The 18,631-nt window shown below is 34.9% G+C and overlaps 2 protein-coding genes across 4 annotated transcripts in view; one reads left to right on the top strand and one right to left on the bottom strand.

Annotated features, from left to right (window-relative positions):
• Positions 1-64: 64 nt before the first annotated feature.
• On the top strand, positions 65-4,957 carry LOC117329208 (cytochrome c oxidase assembly factor 5-like). 3 transcript variants are annotated; one of them, XM_033887025.1, is made up of 4 exons: positions 65-168; positions 1,060-1,220; positions 1,556-1,660; positions 4,509-4,957. In XM_033887025.1, exons 2-4 carry the CDS (start codon positions 1,113-1,115, stop codon positions 4,587-4,589), a joined length of 294 nt encoding a protein of 97 aa, XP_033742916.1. In that variant the 5' UTR covers positions 65-168; positions 1,060-1,112; the 3' UTR covers positions 4,590-4,957. The 3 variants fall into 3 exon arrangements, with proteins under 3 accessions (XP_033742916.1, XP_033742915.1, XP_033742918.1); XM_033887024.1 differs by having other exon boundaries at positions 81-168; positions 1,057-1,220; XM_033887027.1 differs by having other exon boundaries at positions 90-168; positions 1,054-1,220.
• Positions 4,958-6,386: 1,429 nt separating this feature from the next.
• LOC117330094 (transmembrane protein KIAA1109 homolog) overlaps positions 6,387-18,631 on the bottom strand; it is an 84,205-nt gene continuing 71,960 nt past the window's right edge. The window contains exons 62-65 of the mRNA XM_033888313.1: positions 18,237-18,422; positions 17,673-17,801; positions 16,869-17,004; positions 6,387-16,403 (exon numbers count right to left, since the gene is read on the bottom strand). Of these exons, the coding sequence (XP_033744204.1) occupies positions 16,196-16,403; positions 16,869-17,004; positions 17,673-17,801; positions 18,237-18,422 (659 nt within the window). The 3' untranslated portion in view covers positions 6,387-16,195. The remainder of the gene's footprint in view (positions 16,404-16,868; positions 17,005-17,672; positions 17,802-18,236; positions 18,423-18,631) is intronic.

Below are 18,631 nucleotides of genomic sequence, written 5' to 3' on the forward strand. Positions count from 1 at the left end.
TCCTAAAATACGATTATTTGATTGGTCCAAATTATTTTCAATATTCGGTTATTCTCGGACTTCTATATTAATCTTGTTATTGGTTTCTAAACTTCCGAAAAAAGAAAATGGCAGCGCCCAGGGTTCTAGCACGGTAACGACAACACTGATCTCAATCTATTGAATTACGTAAGTCTTAATTTAAACCACTGATGGACAACTGATCATGACGATGTCCTCATGACCTTCTGGTTGTTCGTGCGTCAAAACCAGGGCACCACTCCTTGTTTACTGTTTATATTGACAAATCAAAAGGTAGATTTCCCCGATTTCTACCATGGTACAATCCGACTTAAGCCGTCATAAGTGCTAGTTTAGCTGAATTTACTAGACAAATACCATACCCAGCGTTCATAGTGAATAGCCAGTTTCTAATTAACCATAAGACAGTAGGCCCTTAAACGGTAGACGTTAGAACAACATGTCACTGGTATACCAAGGTCATCGGATTCATCTAAACATACTAGACTAACGTTAATTAACTCGGGAGTTATCAAAACATGATTTGAAAAGTAAGAAAACATTTTTCAAGTGCCTTCACATAAATGATTGGATACACAAATAACTAAATTTTAGCATGCTCATGATCAAGGTCATGCTGTGCTGTCAAAATGTGCACCTATGCAGGGTTTTAATTTTCCTGTAATTTTGTTGTGCAAGGATGCACAGATTTGAAAATAGTGAGTCCTATTTAGAAATTCAGGAGTCCCATAGCATTTTGAAATTGACTAAACCATGGAAAAGCATGACAATTTAAATCAACAGTTATTTCTTCATCGCATGACAGACTTTGGAATATTAATTCATCCCAAGGATGTACAGACTTTTAGTTTGAGAGTCCTTAATTTTTTTTCTGCATCTAAGATGCAGGGAAAAGCCTGCCCATGAATGATTACTTATCTTAAGGCATGTTACTTAAACGTACATGCATGGGTCATCATGTAAAGTGTACAAAAAATAAATACACACATATAATTATTTCATCTTTTATTTACATTATATATGCAATATCTTCAGCAGCAGCAGTCTCAAGCAATCCGCACCCTGATCCGTTGAAAAGGTATTAATGAACTATGTGGCCATTTGGGGAAAGTGATCCAGATTCAAAACCAAAGAAATCATGTGAAAAACAGCGACAACTTTTACAAGACTGCCTACTGATGAGTAAATGTGTAAATCTGGTGAGGCTTATTACATTATAATACTTTCCTGGTCCAAAGATAAATGATACTTTCTATTACCTATAATGTACATATGTAGATGATATTCAACGGTTTCTAGTAGACATAATAGATGTCAGGACTTCAAAATATGATCAGAGAGGATATACAATTGCAAGGTATTGATGAGAACATTAAAGCTCATGGAAATCCAGTGCCAAGTCTCGCATTAACAATGTTTGTGGCTATTAACTTCAGTTATCTACAAGTACAAGTCCCTACTACTCTGAAAAGAAACAAATTGTGATCGACTATTCGATACCTGTATATACAATCACAACTTTATTTATTTACAGGATGGCAATACACCAAAGCAGTGTCTGAAAATGAAGGGTCACCCCAGTGTTCCAGAAAAGTGCTTTCATTATCAACACGACTTATTCCTCTGCAAACGATCAATGGTAAAGCATCATTTACTTCTGTTAGTCAAGGCTGAGACACTACATTTAACTCAATCAACAAATCATTCAGGGACATGTAAAACAGAGCGGTCAACCCACAAGGAGTGGATATGAGCTATCCTAGAAGTTGGTGTTGATTTCGCCAATTAACATGTTATTTACTTCTCCACATCAACAGTTACTCAAGCAGGCCAAACAAAACAAAAGTAGACAATAGTGAGGTCACCTCATCACCATCTTGTATTTCCCTCAGAACTGTATGAACAATGAAGTGACCAAACGGAATGTATATGTATGAAGTTCAAAACACAAATTATTGATTCCTGACTCATTACAGGTTATATCCAAGCAGGAATACTTGCTAAAGAATTTAAATTATATAAACTGTTTCTCAGTGTAAAGTAATATTTATGTAACCCTGGTAAATACAAAATGTACTAGCCACAATATACCGCTAAGCTCGGGAGATCTTCTCTTTAGCTTGATTGGTTGTGCTTAAGATTAGTAAGCCAGAGGTCCTGGGTTCGATCCCTAGCGATGGCAATCTTTAAATATAATTAACCATGTGCTCTGTTATATTTACATACAAGCTTAACAGGTACTATAAATATGTAGGTGTCCACAATTTTTTGTTTGTATGGCGTTGTCTGGCCAGCGTAATTTCATTTGTCTGGCAATCTCCTCCTTCATTTCTTTATTGATCTCTTTTGAACTTGGTGTATATTACGATAAGGATATGAAATAGTCTCCCTAAGAAGAATTTTGATTTGACTTTTTTTTTTCAAAAGTGATTCCCCTTTGTTTATTTCAGTATTCAATTGAGAGATTGCCACCTACATTTATTGACCCTCCCTCCGTCCGTAAACAATTCTTGTTATCGCTAATCCTCAGAAACTACTGAATGGGTCTTTCTCAAATTTCATATGTAGGCTCCACTTGGTACCTAGTTATGCATATTGCATTTTGAGACCAATCGGAAAACAACATGGCCGACAGGCAGCCATCTTGGATTTTGACAATTGAAGATTGTTATCGCTATTTCTGAGAAAGTACTGAAGGGATCTTTCTCAAATTTCATATGTAGGCTCCACTTGGTGCCTAGTTATGCATATTGCATTTTGAGACCAATCGAAAAACAACATGGCCGACAGGCAGCCATCTTGGATTTTGATAATTGAAGTTTGTTATTGCTATTTCTGAGAAAGTACTGAAGGGATCTTTCTCAAATTTCATATGTAGGCTCCCTTTGGTGCCTAGTTATGCATATTACATTTTGAGACCAATCGGAAAACAACATGGCCGACAGGCAGCCATCTTGGATTTTGATAATTGAAGTTTGTTATCGCTATTTCTGAGAAAGTACTAAAGGGATCTTTCTCAAATTTCATATGTAGGCTCCCCTTGTTGCCTAGTTATGCATATTGCATTTTGAGACCAATCGGAAAACAACATGGCCGATAGGCAGCCATCTTGGATTTTGATAATTGAAGTTTGTTATCGCTCTTTCTGAGAAAGAACTGAAGGGATCTTTCTCAAATTTCATATGTAGGTTCCCCTTGGTGCCTAGTTATGCATATTACATTTTGAGACCAATCGGAAAACAACATGGCCGACAGGCAGCCATCTTGGATTTTGACAATTGAAGTTTGTTATCGCTATTTCTGAGAAAGTACTGAAGGGATCTTTCTCAAATTTCATATGTAGATTCCCCTTGGTGCCTAGTTATGCATATTGCATTTTGAGACCTATCAGAAAACAACATGGCCGACAGGCAGCCATCTTGGATTTTGACAATTGAAGTTTGTTATCGCTCTTTATCAGAAATTGCTGAAGGGATCTTTCTGAAATTTCATTTGGAGGTTGCCCTCTGTGCCTAGTTATGCATATTGGATTTTGAGACCAGTCAGAAAACAACCTCCCCAACAGGCAGCCATCTTGTATTTTGACAATTGAAGTTTGTTATCACTATTTTACAGAAGGTACTGAAGGGATCTTTCTCAAATTTCATATGTAGGTTCCCCTTGGTCCCTGGTGTTGCATTTTGGGACCAATCCGAAAACAACAGACAGCCATTATCGCTAAATCTTAAATTTTATATATAGGTTCCCCTTGTTTGAAAAGTACTAGAGAGCTGTTTCTGAATTTACACAGATTAGTAAGACTTAGAGGAAGGGAAAAGTAGAGAAAAGATCAATCTGACATGGAACCTATAAAGATCATTCAATGGTGGGCGCCAAGATCCCTCTGGGATCTCTTGTTAATCATGCCATGTTGTTTTTTCCCCTAAAAAATTATGATTCAAATTTTTGCAAAAGTTATTGCCCTTTGTTTATTTCAGTATTTGTTTCTTGCCTGGAGATTTCCTCATGTATTTCTTTGAACAGGAGAATGAATTAAGAGTCAAGATATCAAGTTATTTTATATGACAATTGCCTCCTACATTTTTCGACCAATCTCAAACTTGTTATATATATTATAATCAGGATATGAAGTTGTGTCTCCCTGAAAAGAATTCCGATTCAACTATTTTTAGCCGAAACATGTCAACACTCCAATAAATCGGACCATTTAATTTATGCACAAATATTTTTTCCAAAAGTTATTGCCGTTTACCTCCCTGTTTCAGAGAGCTTTATTAATCCCAACCCTATGTTATAACAAGACAATTAATTTTATTATTCTATAAATAACTTCATGGGTGCGGACAAAAGTACGAGTAACGTTTTAGATGTTTATTTTTCTATATTAACTCATTTCTGTGACCTTGCCAAAGTGTCATAAATATAGTCTGTATATAAGGATGTGCACAAATTTGTTTGGTTTTATTTTTAGACACTATCTTTTTCAGATTGATATGAGGGCAAGATTTCGAGGAAGGCGTGGTGTAGATTATGACGAAATACATCATGGGCCCAGGAAAGAAGAATGATGGAAAAAGTTGTGTTAATGATTGCTTCAGTCATATAATTGGTGTAACAGGCCTTTGGTATTAATTGTGGAATGATAGTGCCCATATACAGGAATGCAATTTTATGTGGCTCACACAGATGTGTCAAATATTTTGTGACTGAATTGTGAAAAGTAAACGTGTAGAATTTATGAAGTGATGTTGTCAGAGTAAGGTCTTGTCAGATACATTTATTATTTGTGGAGAAACCATTATAGATTATCTTGTCATCACAAATTGTTTTTCGTTTGAAAGCCTGTGTTTTGGTCAAAATAAACCTGAGATGAAAGCTGTTTTTAAATTCATGTGAATAATTATGTCTGTATTTAATTAAAAATATTTTGTAACAATTTAAATGTACTGATTTTATTTTTAGCCCACCATCATCAGATGGTGGGCTATTCAAATCTTCCATCTGTCCGTCCCTCCGTAAACAATTCTCGTTATCGCTATTTCTCAGAAAGGACTATAGGGATCTTTTTTCAAATTTCCCTAGTTGTGCATATTGCATTTTGGTACCGATCGCAGAACAACATGGCCAACAGGCGGCCATCTTGGATTTTGACAATTGAAGATTGTTATAGCTATTTCTCACAAAGCACTGAAGGGATCTTTTTCAAATTTCATATGTAAGTTCCCCTAGGTCCCTAGTTGTGCATATTGCATTTTGGGATCGACAGGAAAACAACATGGCCGAGAGGCGGCCATCTTAGATTTTGACAATTGAAGATTGTTATCGCTATATCTCAGAAAGTACTGAAGGGATCTTTTCCAAGTTTTATATGGAAGTTTCCCTAGGTCCCTAGTTATGCATATTGCATTTTAGGACTGATTTTGACAATTTCAGGTTTCTTCTGCTGCATCGTGTTATATAAAGTTATTAAATGTTTTGAAAGAAGGTAAAGGAAGAGAAAAGATCAGTCTTTCATTTGACTGGATGCCAAGATTTCTCTGGGATCTCGTTTGTATATGACCTTATATTATGGCTCATACTGTATAACATGTAATGTTAATGTGTACTCCCTTTCATGGTTTGGAGCCTTCAAATTATTTTGTGGGTACACCTTTCTTGGTTTAACCCATGCAACAATTTATATTCATGGTTCCATAGCAACAACAAAAGTTTTAAAAAGCTTATTCATAACAAATGTTAATACACACAAGTTTCATTTTGTAACAGTATATTGTGTAGTGGCCATAAAGTGATCTGTCCATCTGTGAACAATACTTAATTGTTTTCACACTATATTATGGATCAATGATGACCTGAGGTAACTACAGGTTTACTTCAGCTAGCCATGAAACAAACTATTGTCAAAATATCCAGAATGTGATGAAATTGTGGTGTGACCTTGAACTGTCAAAATATCCACAATGTGATGTAATTGTGGTGTGACCTTGGGCTGTCAAAGTATCAACACTGCTGTAATTGTGGTATGCAACCTTGGGCTGTCAAAGTATCTACACTGTGATGTAATTGTGGTGTGACCTTGGGCTGTCAAAGTACCCACACTGATGTAATTGTGGTGTTACTTTGGACTGTCAAAGTATCTACACTGTGATGTAATTGTGGTGTGACCTTGGACAGTCAAAATATCAACACTGATGTAATTGTGGTGTGACCTTGGACTGTCAAAGTATCTACACTGTGATGTAACAGTGGTGTGACCTTGGACTGTCAAAGTATCCACACTGTGATGTAACAGTGGTTTGACCTTGGGCTCCAGAATAGCTTACAATTCTATTTGGACTAAATGATGCAAAAACAACACAACACAGTTTGTATGTATGCTCCAGTGTATAAGGATACACTTTCACCTTTAGTGAAAAAATTATGCTGTTTTACATTCGTTCTACGCTCTCTCGATCTTACCACTGAACGCCTAACACCTTAACAAACGATAACAATAGATCCCCCTGATCTGTATGGTGTTCTACACAACAAAAATAGCTTTATCATTCATCAAATGTCATCTTGTCATAAAATTGTAATACAATTTTGAAGAATTTATGATAAATGACATTTTCTTCTGAACACAAGTTTAAACTGATACATGACACCTTATATCATTTACAATTTTAAAGAAGAGTTCAACTTCAAAGTCGTTTTTCTACTTTTGAGTATTTGCCTATATTTATATATACCAGTATGTAAAGTAACAAAGTTTTTGGCTTAGAGTTACTTCCCCTGACAAGTTAAGCATCAGTTTAATATTGTGATATAGCAGTAAACTTACTGTTCATGAAATATAATGCAACTATACATGTACTTTGTTTAGGATAGATTAGTATAGACATTTCCCACGTACTTAAAAGAGACCTTCAATATCTACTTATATAATGTATAAACATCAGTGCTTGGTAACCTTTAGAAATCTGTGAATCCTGAATGGAGTACAGTAAGTTGTACTTCCAAAACAATCATATTAAAACCAACACAGCATAGAAATAAGAAATCAATTCATGAAATCAAAGATGTAGCACATGCATTTTTGAGCAGCAGGTAACAATAATCTCCCAAGCAGTGAAAATATTAAAAAATGTCTCTTTCCATGATGATTACTAAACAATAAGGCTTCTTTCCATCACCATTTTGCATACTGGAACAATTTCAATGATGCATATCTTTACCTGTTAGCATATGAAACCATTTCCCAATTTTGCAGGTGAGGTATTATACCTGCTACTTATTGTAGTATGTATTGTGTTTGGTCTCCTTACTTCCAATGACAGACTATAAGATTTGAAATAAAACTATGATTAAATTGATGCGCAGTCCCTTTACCCAGATTCAAGAAGTGAATATACAAAAAATGTAGGATAACATCTCTCTCAACAACAAAAATAGGCAGTAAATTTATTGTGAAGGGCAATAAAACAATAGTAAAATTATATAAACACAGCCTGACAACATTCAATTACCATTCACCATCTCTTAAAAACTTATCATTACACAATAACAATAGATTAGTAGACTATTTTTGACAGAAAACCTTGGCAACTTTTGTTAACAAAGTTAATTCTTTCTACTGGTAGTATAATTATAAACTTGTTAATTTGAAATGCTATTTGTCTGCCATTGAATTTCTATAAAATGCTTACCATAAATCATGAGAAACATTTCCTCCAAATACTTTCATAATTAATACTGGTACATGTATCAATAACAAATATACCAGCAAAAGTTTTCAGACAAAGTTCCTCAGTATATTTAACGGAAGAATGTTATCTGAGTCGTCTTTACTATAATCAACATTTGTTTAATACGAGAAAGATTTTAGAATTTACCCTGGTAATTAGAGTTCACATAGTTTGATACAACACTGGCTCTAGGTCCAAAATCATATCTTTACTACACATCATACCAATAGAAGTACCATCCATTTCACAATCTTTTATTCTGGGGACTATGAAGCTTAAGTAGAGACAATTACCTATTGTTCATTTTGTCTGTGAGTTAGCATATTTGTATCTCCTTTGTCTCTCTGTGATGACAAATGTATTTTCTATCTATAATCATTTTTTTCTTATCAATTTGATAATCTGTTATTTAATGAAATTTTCATACTTAATCATACTTTACTAAAATCAATAAATAATTTCATTTTCCTGAATTTTGATCTTGGCTAATTTGTCTTATTGCAGACAAAGTAAATCATAACTACAAACTTTTTACCTGTACCAGCTAATTTCGACAGTGTAATTGATTTATCGACTTACCCTGTAAAAAAAAATCATGAAAGTCAATTGGGGAAATGATTTCCCATTCACAACCTTTGGCCACTTGCTTATAAGTGTATAGAACTTGTGAGCAATATTTGGGTACAACCTGAATGTACTCATTTTATAAATTTGGGGAAAAAAAACCTCATTTTGCACTCCTTCAATAAATGTCATGGTTCAACAACATTAACATCATTATCATTACATACTGATTAGAAAACTGTAACATTGAAATGATGAAGTGCAGTCTGTGTAGTCATTAAAAGTTGCAAACACAATAAATAAATTCAAAATAATGTCATATGAAACACAAATTTCATAATTCTACACTGTTACCATGAAACAATACAAATGCGGCAGATTATGTATTGTTTAAATAATGTATTCTCAATTGTTATAATGCCATTTTGCTTTCATCGTTGGTAAAAATTTAAATACAAATGTTGATAATATGTAACTATGATCCTTGGAGATATTAAATTCTTATACATATATATTGACAATCCATATGAACAAACCAGGTTAGGTTTTGCTAATATTCACTATACAGATGTTAAGAACATGTATAAAGTTTTTAGTATCATTCTATAGATGTACCATATTCAACCTAATAAGTGAGCACATCGTCATATTTTTCAGGAAAACATATAAAAAGTTCCTTACCACATTGAATATCATTATAATCTCCAGTCTTTTAACTCGCGATGACAGGTATGTAAAGGTATGTAAATGAAGAAAATAACTTATTTTTTCCACAAGAATTTCACACACAAATTTTCCTCTATGCAGGGTTTTATTATAATTTTTTTTTTTATTATTTTGTGTTAATTTGTAAGCGCACAGTGCACTCATTAGGTTGAACAGAGTTTTGAATAACAACCAAGGATTAAAAGGGATACAAGGCAGAGTAAGTAGACATATCACAGGCAAGTTAAACCCTAGGGAAGTACACCTGCCACATCATTAATGGAGCCCTAATTAATTAATGGGTAATTACCGGTACAGTCACCAAAACATATTATAGCAATCTTCAGGTACACCTTCCATCATCAAAAAGAAATTGCGTGGACCTTGAGCAGGTTGCAATATCTTAAGAATGACTGGACTTTAAAACATCAAAAATTCATTGATAATACAGCGTAAATCTGTTTACTACAGAAATTAGCTATTTTCATTTCATGACAAGAAAAGTATGACGACATTGCTTCAGAACACTTAAAATCAATAAAACCTAGCTTTATTAGACTTCTAGACATTTGGTTTATAAATATACATTGGATCATACAAGATGTTCTACATATAATGAAGTCATTTCAACATCCATGGTAGATAAATCAAATACAATTTGACTCTAACGCCCACCTCATTTACACTGGCTGCTGCTTCAAAACACACTGCTTTAACCCAAACTGCTTCAAAACACATACTGAGAATCATACATGCAACAGTAATTCCAACATTCACATTAATACCCACGCAATACTTTAAACAATATCTCTAATGTTACAATGAGTCTTTCCAATATATATTAACCAGTACATATATTTGTTAGTATAACTCATTCTGCGAAGTTTGGAGTGAACAAAAATGTTGTGATGTGAACAAGTGAACAAAATGATCTATAGGAATAAATATCTAACATACATGTAACATGATCTGTCTCATTAATGGTGTATAGATCTGAAATGAGGAATATTCTCATAAATATGTATTATGAAGAATTATATCATGAATATGTAGTAATATATATTAAGGATTATCGCCAATGTGTACATTTAAGGATTTTCACAAATATGCACTAGGGATTCAAGATATCACATGTAAAGCATGACAAATATTTAATTCATTTAATTACATGGAAATGCTAGAACATCATACAAATTCAATGTCATATGATTAAACATGATAACAAAAATCAATACAATTGAGATGGACATTATGCAATTAAAACCATGAACCAATAAGTATGATATACAATTTAAGTGTGTTTCTCGCACACATACTTGTCAAGCAGATTTCAGACACTTCAAACACATTTAATTTTACAAAATGACAAATTTTACTAATCATGCTCATTTATGTTTCAAACATTGTGTCATAAATAACAGTTCATATCATCCTTCACTTTGTAAATGATGTAAAATATGAATTGACATGAAAACAAATATTTAAGACTTAATATGTTATCTACATTATGAGCCCTGATATAAATATCAGGTACATTATATCCCTGATGTCTACAAGCACACAGTTATTACACATAGTGACATGGAAGGTTGAGGGAAGGAATACATACACATCACCGACAATGTAAGGAATGACAGTGGATTAACAAGAAAATAAATAAATATTCAGATAAAAAATAGAGTTTAACTAATTCCAAGGGGAAGGTTAAAAGTGAGATCATTACATGGGTTGTATATACATGTATACAAATAACTTTGTGATAAGTATTTCAAAATGTGCTGCAATCTAAATTTTGCAGTCACTTGTCCATAGAGTTGGTAAGTACAGTGTAATCACATGTGCAACAATTATAATGTAACAGTCAACAGTTCCCTATCATGACTGTCACATGATTATCACCTGACTGTCACACGATTATCACCCGACTGTCACATGATTATCACCTGACTGTCACAGGATTATCACCTGACGGTCACACGATTATCACATGACTGTCACACGATTATCACATGACTGTCACATGATTATCACCTGACTGTCATACAATTAACCTGACTGTCATACAATTATCACCCGACTGTCACCTGATTATCACCTGACTGTCACACGATTATCACCCGACTGTCACACGATTATCACCCGACTGTCACATGATTATCACCCGACTGTCACATGATTATCACCTGACTGTCACACAATTATCACCCGACTGTCACAGGATTATCACTTGACTGTCACATGATTATCACATGACTGTCACATGATTATCACCTGACTGTCACATGATTATCACCCGACTGTCACACGATTATCACCCTAACTGTCACACGATTATCACCAGACTGTCACACAATTATCACCTGACTGTCACACAATTATCACCTGACTGTCACATGATTATCACATGACTGTCACACGATTATCACCCGACTGTCACACGATTATCACCTGACTGTCGCACGATTATCACCAGACTGTCACAGGATTATCACATGACTGTCACATGATTATCACATGACTGTCACACGATTATCACCCGACTGTCACACGATTATCACCCGACTGTCACACGATTATCACCAGACTGTCACAGGATTATCACCAGACTGTCACACGATTATCACCCGACTGTCACACGATTATCACCCGACTGTCACATGATTATCACTTGACTGTCACATGATCACACAATTATCACCTGACTGTCGCATGATTATCACCCGACTGTCACATGATTATCACCTGACTGTCACACAATCATCACCCGACTGTCACATGATTATCACATGACTGTCACACGATTATCACCCGACTGTCACACAATTATCACTTGACTGTCACAGAACACAGTCTATAACTGGTGACTGTCACATGATTATCACCCAACTGTCAAAGAACCATCTATAACTGATGACTGTCATATGATTATCACCTGACTGTCACATGATTATCACCTGACTGTCACATGATTATCACCTGACTGTCAAAGAACACAGTCTATAAATGCTATATCTCATTGTATCATAAAAAGGTACATCTTAATATATACACATATCTAATATATACATATTGATAATTAATCAAATTAGACAATACATTTGTATGTACAAATTCTTACCATACCTTATACAGGACTACATTCCAATTTATCATATTATACATTCTATATACAAAATGTATGTAATACTGTACAAGTATACATGTCAATATATATATATTATTGACTGTAGAGATACCCAAGCCTCAGTAACCTAAAACCTTTCTTGCCAGCCAGCCTATGTATCTAGACTGAGAGAAAAGAAAAATACTATAATAAGTAATGTGAGTCAACACTATCAACTGTTAATGTTATCTTAGTGCTAGTGTAGAGGGAACGCACTTCGTCCAGGTGGCTATGGTTCGATCCCCGATCAGACATGTAATGGTATGGGTCACCAGTCCAACCTTTGGGAATTCTCCAGCTTTTCCAATTTACAAGAGTGATAAGTATGATTTGAAATAACTTGTTACATAATTGTATAATAGATAAATTGAATACATTACAATGTTCCACTATAAAGCCCTTTACCAATACCTATATACAGTAAGACTATCTGATTGTCTCTATGACAGGCTAGGAGTGTAACAAGACTTTATCTAAGATACTGGATTCTTGTCAATGTATTAGTGCTCCAGTTTATATTTTACACAGGTATATATCCTACTTCTATAGCTAAAGGTACACCATTAACAGACTCGGGTTGATTCCTTCAGAGATGTTAAGAATTAATTATAGTAATGTTAGTTACAACAAGCCTGTTCTAATGGAATTTTGCAACAACAAAAAGACAAAAAACAAAATAAAAAATTAATTCCACATAATGGTAAAATGAATATTGGTTATTGCACTGTTAGCATAATGTTATATCTAACTTTTCCATTCCGACACAAAATTCATAAAATCAATGTGTACACATGTACAGCTTAAATGGGTCACTAATGCATTTAAATACTTTGATTTAACAAGTATACTGAGTATTGCTAAAGCAATATAGGTCCCATACCAGCCCCGGCTAGCTATTATGGTCCTTTACAAGTGTCTGAAGTTTTATAAAAATTCCTCAAGGAATAGTTGCTAGAAAGCTGACAATGATTTTCTAATGACAGTAACGGTGACCTTGACCTTGACCAAACAACAATAAAACTCGAACATGTCTGAGATATTATGTTCTCTTACCCTGGACAGGGATACCCACAATTTTACCCATGTGAGATTTTCTTTTCTCTTACCCTGAACAGGGATATCCACAGTTTTACTGGGGGGAGATTTTCTTATCTCTCCCTAGGGAAAAGACAAGCTACATGTGCTCTTTGAACATGCTCTTTGAAAGTGCTCTTGTCCTCGATAGGGTGACTTCACTATGACCTGACCCGGAATGTTTGAATGTTAACTATCAGTATTATTAACAAAAGAAATGGAAATAAGTATTAATTTTCATAGTTAACGGAGTGTTTGGTGTTCTTTTTGACAAGCTTATCGGAACTGTATTTTGTATGAAATCAACATCGTAAGATGTAAAGCGTCTGCTGCAGCATTATCACTAGAGTCATGCGCCGTCCACGTGTTGTTGTTTACATACGTTTGGATTTGGTTCACACTACGATTGGAAAACATGGTAAGAGAAAAATAATCATTCACCCCTTTTTAGGATGAGATCGGGGCATCTCCACCCTCGGGGGAGAATGTTAAATTTAACAATCTCCCTCCTCGGGCTGAGATCCCCCTATCTCACCCAAAAAGGGGTGAAAGATTCTATTAATCTCACCCAAGGGTTGAGACAAGCTACACATGCTCTTTGCACATTCTCAACAATTGCATGTTCTCGCGTCAACAATACCATGATGTCACGGCGACAATATAATGATGTAACCTCAATCACCTCATGTCAGCATTTTCTTGCATTGATGTGATATCCATTATAGATACATATCAAGCGGGTTACCAGGGTAAGAGAAAATAATCGTTCACCTCCACGAAAGTGAGACACAGGAATTTCAACCCTCGGGTTAAGATACTTAAGCTGCCAAACACTCAACAAGCATCGTGTTTGACAACTTAAGATTCTTCCCCCTCGGTTTGTGATTCCTGGCTCACCCGCATGGGGGTGAACGATTCTATCAGCCCTTTATAATTGTGTAAAGTTTGATCAAAATCCCTCAGGGAAGGAAGCTGCCAGAGCACTGGTAACTTAATTGTTACATCTATACGTACAAAGAGGAAAACTATAGTTCCCTCCCCTTTTCATAATTGATACTTTTTATTTATCTCCACTATCTGAATATCAGGAAAGTGTAATTTTCTGAGGTAATGAGGAGCTCAGCTCAGCTCCCTTTTCACTTAAAATTCCTGTTTCTCAAAGAATTATATATCAGTACTCTGTAAACAACAATTTAAACCTCTTCACATAACACTTTTGTCATGTTGGAGAGTTTTGCCTTTGAATAAATTACAGCATTTATTAATATTTCCCATAAGGGGAATTGGGACTCTGGAATAAGTTCAATGTGACTATATACACAACAAAATAATCTATAGCACAGTAAAATCTGTTAACTGAACACATACTGTAATTACTAAAATCTATTTCTGAGTAAAACTTTATCTCCAGGCAAAACTGATTTTCCTTCTAATCAACAGATTTCTTTTCATATTTGACACTTTTTATTTATTCCCACTATCTAAATATCGAGGAAGTCTAACTTTTTGAAGTAATGAGGAATTCTCAGCTCCCTTTTCACTTAAAATTCTTGTTTCTAAAAGAATTTCATATCACTATTCTGTAAATCAGTATCAGTAATGACATAATTTGCTTTGACCAAAAAATGTTTTTGGGTGGTACCAAATTAGGAGGATTCCAATGTAAACAATGTATCTATAATGCTGGCTACTAAGACTTTTTTGGTTGAATTATATATTGAAGTAATTTCCTGTGATATAATGAATTTCCTTTCCAAAGAGAGTTAAACATTGAGAGTCACTAGGTAAATAATTTTGATACATGGTAAATTTAGTTTGGTTGATCAATTCACCACATATAATTCAAGAGTTCCCAAGAATGCAAGGTCACTACAGAAGTTGAATTATACATTTCTATAATTATGGTCATATAGTTTCTTGTTTTATAAAACCTCCCTTTAAGGTTAAACATAAAGGGAATAAAAATACTGTCAAGAATAAAGATAAATTCATAAACAATATAACGATATAAAGTCTAATGTTAATTAAAAACCAATTAAAGGTGACTCTAACACAGTGAATGTACTTCCACGTCTGAAAATATCTGAGCCCTGACTATAACCATGTCACACCTTTAACTATTGTAAACTACATTGCTAACTTAATGAGCTATAATATATACAGGTAAAATCTATCATCATAAAAGTCTTGTCTAACGCCAACAACTGAATTCTCAATAGCGTCCATCTTATATAGAACAGCTCAGCTCATTAGGGGGATGAGTATTAAAAATTAAAATAAAGTCATGGAGTTTTAGAGTCAGTCAACCATGAGTGATTTAAGTATGAGTTAGATGTGTGGATTTTGACACAGTAACATGGAGTATATATACAATGTGACACACTGCTCTGTGTAGATCACAAGTCTGACAATAAAGATGATGTGTTTTAATAATCATATGGACAACACCAGATAGCATTGATCACTTCTGAATAACCTCTGTTTGTTCATTCTTATTGAATGGAGTATTGAGGATAGGAAATAATTATCTCCTTACTTATACTACTAACTATGGAGGGATAAACATTTGAAGGTGACCTTCACTTTAAATGACCTTCACTTTAAATGACCTTCATTTTAAATGACCTTCATTTTAAATGACCTTCACCTTTTTCACCTTTAAAAAAACCTGCCTTGCCCTATCACATGAGTTAGATGTGTGAACTGTGACACAGAAACACAGTGTATATATACAATTTAACACACTGTTGTGTGTAGATCACTGATAATGTCCATCAAAATATTAGTCTACAGTGTGATGGTGATAACAAATATGCTGACCTAAGAGTTAATGGTCTTCACTTATTGAAGTGTCGAGAAAGGTAACCAGATAATCACTGTATCTGGATATTCCTGGGTCAGTACCCAGTCTTTGTTCCATTCTCTCTGTCTTTCAGAATTGTTAGTCCTCCTCCTCATCCTCCTTTGGTTTTTCCTTAAGGACAAGGATGAGGTTTTGGACAAGGAATGATGTGAGCTTGTCCATGGGGTCAAGGAGTCCACGCTGCATCCATTTAGGGATGGTAACTCTGGCATGAGTGAAGCCCAGCTTCTGTAGAACATAGTCGACTCCCACAGGATCAATCTGCTTACTGGCCCAGTGTAGTAGTCTGTGGGAAAAGTTCAAGTTCAGAGCAAGGTCAAGGTCATAAGACCATCTGGTATCTTCATGGTAACAAATCAATGTTCTATTGCAGCAGATGTTCAGTTTTCTATTGTACACAATGTATTCTGACTTTAATAAATTAAATCTTTTACAATGTCACTCAACAAATAGGCTCTACTCACGGGGAGCTTTCGACCACTATCTGATAGTCCTAACTGTGGTCAGTCAGGGGCTACAGACTAATCTCTGACTTGTTTTACATAGAGGGAATTCGAGATTGGGTTCAATACATAGATATGGCTTTCACTAGAAGGATGTTTTTTTTAATTTGACAACACAACACAGTAAAACATGAAAATTATTCCGTTTATAATTAGACTTGTTGGGCCTGTATAGAATCTCTGACAGAGAGGAGAAATATTCCATTGTATTTTTGTCCTCCTCAACATTCTTTTCTACATACACATACCTGACTGTGGGTTCGACATGCCAGGTATTACATTCAAATTCACGCCAGTCCTGTTTCAGGGCTGTTGTGGGATGGGTTATCCTTTTCTTCTCAGACTCTGGAGATTTGGCAGACTTTGGACCCGAACCATATGTACCTTACGTTTGAAAAAAAAAGCAAATCAGAGATCTATCAGGAACATTTGGATACATGCACTACAATTTCCTTGATACAAGACAGCAAGACAACAACCAGTGACATTTGGAGATGGGAGTCTCCTTGTAGTATCTGATTGCTAGCTTATTGAACATCATCTATGAGGCCAGTTGTAAGCTATACAGAACTTGCTTTAATTATAATCTCAATTTAAATAATAGGTTGTTTTTCAATCCAAATTTTGAAGTATAAACTAGAAATTAGTTTTTATGACATGTGTATCATTTTCCCTTACATAATATAGAAAAAATCATCAAAATATCTTCAACAGTTTAAAAATTATGGCCAGACAAGACATAATTGTAAAATTCACTTATTTGACCTGTGACCTTGAGGTGAAGTTTACAGTGACCTAAAGGCAGTGCACTGCACATCGGCTTTTAATTAGGTGGTGCAACTATCCTCCACGTTTCACCAACATATCTTAACAGTTCAGAAGTCATGGCCCAGACACGAAATTATTTGTAGAAGAATAAGAATCAGAAGGACAAGTACTAATACAATATATTTCCCTTCAGTCAAAGGGGGAACATAATAAACCACAGCCTAACAAACAATAGATAAATGTACTAACTTTATCTGAAGTAGCAACTAATCCATTGTACTCACCTTTGTCCTTCTCTTTGATGTACATGGATACAAGGTCGTGCAGAAAGAGGATGACCTCTGCATCCATGGCAACAAAGATGTGGTCCTCAAACTCTGTGACAAAACTGCAATCCACTTGAGGTTTGGGATCTAAAATAGCATAAATAATTATATACAAATTACCTTTTATTAACCCATAATGCTATTTTCTATCCATTAAAATATTAACCTTCCATTATTTTGATCACACAACCCATATAACCTTCAAAGACTCATTAAACCTTTGAATCTGATGACCTTGACCTTTGACCTTTACTTTTTACCTGAGCGAGTATTTTTGTGAACTGAACACCTTGACTAAGCCAGGAGTTAAAATTTGTTGACAGACAGACAAAATCATTATTAAAAAAATCTGTTTTCATCACTAAAATCAACATCTGTTGGTTGTAATTAGTCTGACCTTTAAACCTTCAATTCCCTTCATAACAAATTATGATTGAAATCAGTAAATGATAACAATGTTTTGTGTGTTCTGATAATGCTTAAATGCTTGAGGTCAGGAAGGATTGACACCAATATGGCTACCTTCTGGTAGTGGCTCAGTTTCCGCCTGTTCGTGGATTGTTTTTAGGTGCATCTGGAGGGACGGGAAAGCGAAGATGATCTCGGTGTCGTGGTTATACTCCTGAGCTTTCCTGCTCCGTGCAGACTTGTAAGGATCTGACTGAGGATCACCACTCTCCCTGGACATCTCAGGAAACGTGTCCAGCCCTATTTGTAATGATTATACAAAATTTCTTTATTTCTCCAATTGTCATCCATGGACAACAAAAATGAAACAAACAAAATGAGAAGCCATCATATAATGCAGGAAATACAGGAAGAATGAATGCTTAAGGACTGATCAGAAATTCCCTGTGAAATTAAACCTTATTCAGGTCTGGCCATTTTCAGTGCTAGCATATGATCACATATATCAG

This window comes from Pecten maximus, chromosome 6 (assembly GCF_902652985.1).
Source record: "Pecten maximus chromosome 6, xPecMax1.1, whole genome shotgun sequence".
Taxonomy (NCBI): domain Eukaryota; kingdom Metazoa; phylum Mollusca; class Bivalvia; order Pectinida; family Pectinidae; genus Pecten; species Pecten maximus.